Source organism: Penaeus vannamei, chromosome 40 (genome assembly GCF_042767895.1).
Source record: "Penaeus vannamei isolate JL-2024 chromosome 40, ASM4276789v1, whole genome shotgun sequence".
Lineage (NCBI taxonomy): Eukaryota > Metazoa > Arthropoda > Malacostraca > Decapoda > Penaeidae > Penaeus > Penaeus vannamei.
Window position 1 is genome coordinate 25,269,914 of NC_091588.1, and position 7,500 is coordinate 25,277,413.

At 38.8% G+C, this 7,500-nt stretch overlaps 2 protein-coding genes across 2 annotated transcripts in view; both read right to left on the reverse strand.

Moving 5' to 3' along the window:
• Positions 1 to 151, reverse strand: part of LOC113829351 (WD repeat-containing protein 91 homolog) — a 9,688-nt gene extending 9,537 nt beyond the window's left edge. The window contains exon 1 of the mRNA XM_070117202.1: positions 1 to 151. This exon is cut by the window's left edge and continues 4 nt beyond it. Coding sequence (XP_069973303.1) covers positions 1 to 74 — 74 coding nt within the window. The 5' untranslated portion in view covers positions 75 to 151.
• Positions 152 to 3,863: 3,712 nt separating this feature from the next.
• LOC113829360 (uncharacterized) overlaps positions 3,864 to 7,500 on the reverse strand; it is an 8,030-nt gene continuing 4,393 nt past the window's right edge. The window contains exons 4-6 of the mRNA XM_027382528.2: positions 5,555 to 5,752; positions 4,902 to 5,016; positions 3,864 to 4,051 (exon numbers count right to left, since the gene is read on the reverse strand). Coding sequence (XP_027238329.2) covers positions 3,896 to 4,051; positions 4,902 to 5,016; positions 5,555 to 5,752 — 469 coding nt within the window. The 3' untranslated portion in view covers positions 3,864 to 3,895. The remainder of the gene's footprint in view (positions 4,052 to 4,901; positions 5,017 to 5,554; positions 5,753 to 7,500) is intronic.

Here is a 7,500-nt window from a genome sequence, read left to right on the forward strand (position 1 = left end):
TTTCGCGAAGCAGTAACAGCAATCACGGAGAACAGCAGTAAAAACGAGGTGATTACGACACAATAACAACCCATCTTGTAGTTAACTGATCCAGATTTTCGAGTGTGTTATGAGAGCTCTTGTTGGGAAGCAAGTGATGAGTGTGTGTGTGGTGGACGGGGTGTTGGCTCCTGCTTTTATATAGGTATGTGGCTTCTCTTCTCTCTCTCTCTCTCTCTCTCTCTCTCTCTCTCTCTCACTCACTCACTCACTCTCTCTCTCTCTCTCGTCCCCTTCCCCCTCCCTCCCTCTCGCTCTACCCTCCCTCCCCTCTCTCTCTCTCTCTCTCTCTCTCTCTCTCTCTCTCTCTCTCTTTCTCTCTCTCTCTCTCTCTGTCTCTCTCTCTCTCTCTCTCTCTCTCTCTCTCTCTCTCTCTCTCTCCTCCCTCCCGTCCCCTTCCCCCTCCCTCCCTCTCGCTCTACCCTCCCCCCCCCCCCTCTCTCTCTCTCTCTCTCTCTCTCCTCTACTCCTCCCTCCCGTCCCCTTCCCCCTCCCTCCCTCTCGCTCCCCCCCCCTCCCCCTCTCTCTCTCTCTCTCTCTCTCTCTCTCTCTCTCTCTCTCTCTACTCCTCCCTCCCGTCCCCTTCCCCCTCCCTCCCTCTCGCTCTACCCTCCTCCCCTCTCTCTCTCTTTCTCTCTCTCTCTCTCTCTCTCTCTCTCTCTTTCTCTCTCTCTCTCTCTCTCTCTCGCTCTCTCTCTCTCTCTCTCTCTCTCTCTCTCTCTCTCTCTGGATGGCCTTGATCTATTAATATTACTTTGCTATAAGTCTACTCCGGTTAGAGTAACACCTGGTTAATGCGGTAAATTAACTTATTACGGGTTCAAAAATGGGGGTTATTGCTATAATTTGAAATTTTGGGTTTTATGAAATCTAGGTCAGCCATTTTGATATATGATTTTTTCTTCATGTATGTGTATGCTTATGTATTTTGTACGCGTTTATGGTATGTATGTTACACATGAACTGCAATATTCTTATCGTTAAAAGAAAGAAAGAAAGAAAAATTATATATATATAATCCAAATATCAATCTCATGAAAGTGAAATCACTTAAAAAGCAAGTAAAAAAAGAAATACATTTGACCTCTAAACTTTTTTTCCAATACAGTCCACACCTCATTACTTCTTTAAATGATATATCACACCTAAATCCGATGCTTAACTTAACTGCCTCTTATCTTCAATCATGAGTCGAATTGGCCGTTAATATCTCGAAAAAATATGGGCATTTGATTTCATTTCTCATTCATTATTCACTAACTCTTTTTACTAACTCTTTTTATGCTCGGTAAGTGGCTTCGTGTATTAGTTTAGCCCCATTAGTTCCCAAAGTGGGCGGCGCCATCCCCTGTGGGCGGTGGAAGATCCCTGTGGGCGGCAACCCTTCCTTATTACTTACACAACTTAAATTGCTGAAAAAAAATGGTTTAATAAATTAGGTTTTATTTGTGAAACAGCTTTGTGCTCAATTTTTTCTCTTTTTTTCAACTTGAACCATACCAAAAAAGGGGGAAAAAATGTGTTCGTATGTGTGTATGAAAGGTGGAGAGGGATTCAAAAACACACAATCATGACGTATTTACCACCGGTCAGTTACCATCGTTTAGCCGCTAAGGGAAATCGAAGATGGTAACTCGCCTCGGCAAAGTTACGATCGTAAGTCGACTCGTTCTCACGGCAGCCGACAGATGGCTCTCGCGCAGCCATTCCGCCAATCAGCGAGCGCCACCGTTCTCCCCCTCGACCAATCACGTAACGCGTAGACAACTCGACTTGGCGGCGCGTTTTTTAAACTACGTTGCCACTAAAGCATCATTCAAACATACGTAGAAACTTTGTAAATAAAAATTTGTTTAATTATCATTATATTAAAAGACCTCTTGGCTATTTGTCGTCGAGATCAGAACCTGTACAGACACTGTCATTACAGGTACTTACATATTATTTACCGTCAGCCAAGGAATCGGTCCAAACAGTTTGTATTTATTTGTTTACTTATTTCACTTCATATGTAAACAAGGACAGAAGGCAAACTATCTTTAATATATTACTCGCCATTTATTGTCAAACAAAGAATACAAACTCGTTTTTGCAATAACACAATTTATAGTTTGTTATGATGATAGTAATAATTGTTATTATATATATATATATTATTTTAATTATTATCATATCAGTATCATAAAGAAATAATGATGATGATAATTATCATTATTATCATTATTATAATTATTGTTATTATTATCATAATTATTTTCATTATTATTATTATTGTTATTTTTATATATATATATCTGTTGTTGTTTATTTTATCATCATTTAATTTGCAATATTTATCGAGTATTGGCGATTCTTTTCCTCTGTGTCGGTTATTCTTTAATTTTCTTTGTTATTTAATAAATGAAACTTCAAAATCAAAGTAAATAACTTTGTTCTTAGTAAATAATTTTGTTCTTTACTAATTGAGGAATTTGAGATACCTGGTCAGTAAAAACAGGTATACACATGCATACACATAGTTACGCCCACACAAGTACATACACACATATACACAGACACATGGACGCACACACACACACACATACATACACATTCAAACGCACACACACACATTCAAACACACACACACACACATTCAAACGCACACACACACACACATTCAAACACACACACACAATTTAAACACACACACACAACTACAACACACACATTCAATCACACACACAATCACACACACATACGCACACACACACATTTAAACACACACACACAACTACAACACACACACACAACTACAACACGCACACACACACATTCAGACACACACACACAACTACAACACACGCACACACACACTTATTCACGAACACAGACACACACGAACATATATTCATCATTAAACAAGTAACATTAATCAGCTACGGTTAAACCTTCCTAATTATCATAAGGATTAATTAAGATAAAACCATCACTTCAATCAACTTTATTCATTTTAGAAATTGAATTCAATTATAGAATCAATCTCTCATTTTTTTCTTATTATTTTATTTATTTATTTATTTTCATTCTAGACTAACCTCTCAAATTCCAATTTTTCTGTCTTCTCTTTTCTTCTCCTTCTATATCCATCTCTCTCACATTCTTATTTTTCTTTTCCCTCTTTTTCCCTTTTTTTATTTATTTTTTGTCTTTTCTTCTCCTTCTATATCCCTCTCTCACATTCTTCTTTTTCTTTTCCCTCTTTTTCCCTTTTTTTATTTATTTTTTGTCTTTTCTTCTCCTTCTATATCCCTCTCTCACATTCTTATTTTTCTTTCCCTCTTTTCCCCTTTTTTTATTTTTTATTTTTTGGTCTTTTCTTTTCTTCTCCTTCTATATCCCTCTCTCACATTCTTATTTTTCTTTTTCCCTTTTTTCCCTTTTTTAATTTTTTTTTTTGGTCTTTTCTTTTCTTCTCCTTCTATATCCCTCTCTCACATTCTTATTTTTCGTTTTCTCTTTTTCCCCTTTTTTATTTATTTTTTGGTCTTTTCTTTTCTTCTCCTTCTATATCCCTCTCTCACATTCTTATTTTTCTTTTTCCCTTTTTTCCCCTTTTTTAATTTTTTTTTTTGGTCTTTTCTTTTCTTCTCCTTCTATATCCCTCTCTCACATTCTTATTTTTCTTTCCCTCTTTTCCCCTTTTTTTATTTTTATTTTTTGGTCTTTTCTTTTCTTCTCCTTCTATTTTTCTTTTCCCTTTTCCCCCTTTTTTTTCATTCTAGACAAATCTCTCACATTCTTATTTTTCTTTCCCTCTTTTCCCCTTTTTTTCTCTCTCTCCCTTTCTCTCTCTCTCCCTCTTTCTCTTCTTTATCTAAGGCTTGAAGATCCCGTTGATGAAGTTGAGAAGTCCGTCGCCCTCGTTTAACCTGATCTCGAGGATGTCAAAGAGCTCCGGGCCACACATGCTGAAGAACTGGTTGAACACCGTGCCGAGGTCAGTGCCGGGGGCCAGGTCCTCGAAGTTGACCTGCGGGGGAGTTGGGGGAGGGGGGGAGGGTTAGTTAGGGAAGGGAAAGGAGGGGGGGGGTTGGTTAGGGAAGGGAAGGGGAAGGGGGAAGGGGGGGAGTGTCTACTTGTGTGTGGGGAGGGGGGGGTTGGGGTTGGTTAGGGAAGGGAAGGGAAGGGGGGGAGAGTGTCTACTTGGGAGGGGGTTGGGGGGTTGGGGTGTCTATGCAGGTATATGGAGGCTTCATTTTGTTTTATGTTTGCCTGTTTGTTTGTGTCTGTGTTTGTTTGTCTGTCTGTGGCTATGGTTGTCTGTGTCTGTCTCTGTCTCTCTCTCTCTCTTTCTCTCTCTCACTCTCACTGTCTCTCTCATATAACCTCAAATAACTTCAAATAACTCCAAGTAACTTCATATAATCTCAGATAACTTCACCTACCTTCACATAACTTCATATAACTTCACATAACCTCAAATAACTTCATACAACTTCAGATAACTTCACCTACCTTCACATAACCTCAAATAACTTCAAATAACTACATATAACTTCAGATAACTTCACCTACCTTCATATAACCTCATATAACTTCACATAACCTCAAATAACTTCATACAACTTCAGATAACTTCACCTACCTTCACATAACTTAATAAAACCTTAAGTAACCTTAAATAACCTCAAATAACTTCAAATAACTTCATATAACCTCAAATAACTTCACCTACCTTCACATACCTTCACATAACCTCAAATAACCTCAAATAACTTCAAATAACGTCAGATAACTTGACCTACCTTCACCTACCTTCAAATACCTTCACATAACCTCAAATAACTCCAAACAACTTCAAACAACTTCCGCCCACGTACCGTCCACCGGAAAAGTTCAAGATCGAGCGCAATTTCGGTGAACGTGACGCTGAACGGACTGAGAGTGGCGGTTCCTTTGCCGACGAGCTTAGCCACCAGGTCTTCAATGACGATGCTGTGGGCGTGAGGGAGAGAGAGAAGGAGAGGGAAGGGGTTAGTGGGTGGGTGGGGAGGTGGGGAGGTGAGGTGTGTGTTTGTTTGTTTGTCTGTCTGTCTGAATTCCTTAACCCTAGTAACCCCCCCCCCCTAAAAAAAAATCTAACACCCTTATCCTACCTTAAAAAAATACTTCCCCCCCCTAAGAACCTAAGATAAAAAAAAACTGAAACCCCCTTAAAACGTAAATGATAATAATATTATTAGATTAATAAATAGAATAAAAATAATCCAGTCCCTGTCAAAACCTATAAAATTGCACCCCCCTTAAGAAAAAAAAAGAAAAAAAATCTAAAAAAAGACCCCCAAAAATATAAAAAAGAAACAAAACCTTTTAAAAAAACATTCCCAACAAAACTAAAAAAAAAAAACATTCCCAACAAACCCGAAAAAAGAACATCTAAAAACCACGAAAAAGAAGAAGAAAAAACTGATGAAGAAGAAGAAGAAGAAGAAAACAAGAAGAAAGGAGAGGCCCCCCCCTCCCCCAGCCCCACCTGGCCTGCCCCGCGCCCTCCAGCGGGATGTGATCCACCACCGTGCCGTTCATGGAGTAGCCGGGGACCGAGAGCGCCAGCTGGGACGCCCTCAAGTTGAGCTCGATGTCCTGAGGTCCGGAGCCCGTCAGGTCGCAGTTCTCGGCCGTGACGTCCTTCACGCCGCCCAGGGTCGCCCCGTCCATGGTCAGGAGGACGCTGAGGGTTGTGAGGGGGTTGTGGTTATGTGTTGGGGGGTGTTGGGGGTTAGTGTTGGAGGTGGTTTTGGTTTTTTATTTATTTATTTTTTTTTTTATTCTGTCTATCGTCAGGAGGGTTGTAAGTGGGTTGTGGTAAATATTGTTCTGTCCATGGTCAGGAGGACGCTGAGGGTTGTAAGGTGGTTGTGGTTATGTGTTGGGGGGTGTTGGGGGTTGGTGTTGGAGGTGGTTTTTGTTTTTTATTTATTTATTATTATTATTTTTTTCATGTTCTGTCTATCGTCAGGAGGGTTGTAAGTGGGTTGTGGTAAATATTGTTCTGTCTATCGTCAGGAGGGGTTGTGGTTATGTGTTGGGGGGTGTTGGGGGTTAGTGTTGGAGATGATTCTGTTTTTATTTTTTTTTTTATTTTTTAAATATTGTTCTGTCCATTGTCAGGAGGACGCTGAGGGTTGTAAGTGGGTTGTGGTTATGTGTTGGGGGTGTTGGAGGTGATTCTGTTTTTTTTTTTTATTTATTTATTTATTTTTTAAATATTGTTCTGTCTATCGTCAGGAGGGTTGTGAGAGGGTTGTGGTTATGTGTTGGGGGTGTATTTGGTTTTGTGGGTGTGTTGTTTGTTTGTTATTTTGTTTGTTGATCTTTTGGTATTGGTCTGTCCATCGTCAGGACACTGCGAGTTGTAAGAGGGTTGTGGCTAATGTCGGTGTTTGGCTGTTGTGACTGTTGGTCTTATTGTCCGAGGGTTCACTAATGGTGGTGTTCGTTGGTTGTTTTGATTTTGGGGTTATTCAGGTTGTGTTTGTTATTGTTCCTCTTATTTAGCACAGGTAGCCTCACTCCTTGATGAAAATCCTAGTTGGCAACTTCCGAGATAAGCTCCGCCTCTTCATCTTTATTCATTGCAAAACGTTATTTTTTTTTTCATGGTTAGAATACCATGGTTTCTATTGTAGTTTTACCATTGTTATTACTGAGCCATATTCAAAGAAAGTGAATTAATAAAACGCCATAAATAATCGCACACATTAACAGGATCAAAAAGGGGGCGGAGCCAATGACGTCATCACTTCTAACCAACGTGTAGTTATCAGATAGAGCTAGATGCATAATCATTTGTTTAATTTACTTCAATATTGTTATGATTATCACAAGTAAAACCAAAACCCTATTTTATTTATAATAACGAAGAGCTCCTTATCATCAGAAGCCGTCAGAATATTATTTGCAAAACGTCAATTTCATTTATTGGATCGACGGGCTAAATGGAGGTAGGCCTACCTGTTTATACGCACCTTAATTATTATTATTATCATTATCCTTATTACCATTCCAAGCCGCTAGGAACAAGTAATGTTTACTGTAAAACGCTGCTAAGTGTATTTACACAGAAATAGCTCCACAAGTGTCAAAATACTGAATTGTAAACTAGTAAATGTATATTTTTAATGGTATTGATATTTATGTTATTAATGTTATCGACATTATAATCATTACGGTATTTTTGATAATGCTGATGATGATCCATGATCGTATGAAAAAGAATATTATAATGAATTGATTAAAAGGATGCACAAGTGAGATAGTACGAGTAATTCGCTCACTGGCAACTGCTTACTCGTGGTGCCATCTATGTGTAGTAATATGAAGTAGTGGTTGTTGTGGAATTTGTGTTAATATTAGTATTAGTGTTAGTTGATGTTATTTGTCATTATTATTATTTCCACTATCATTAATATATTCATT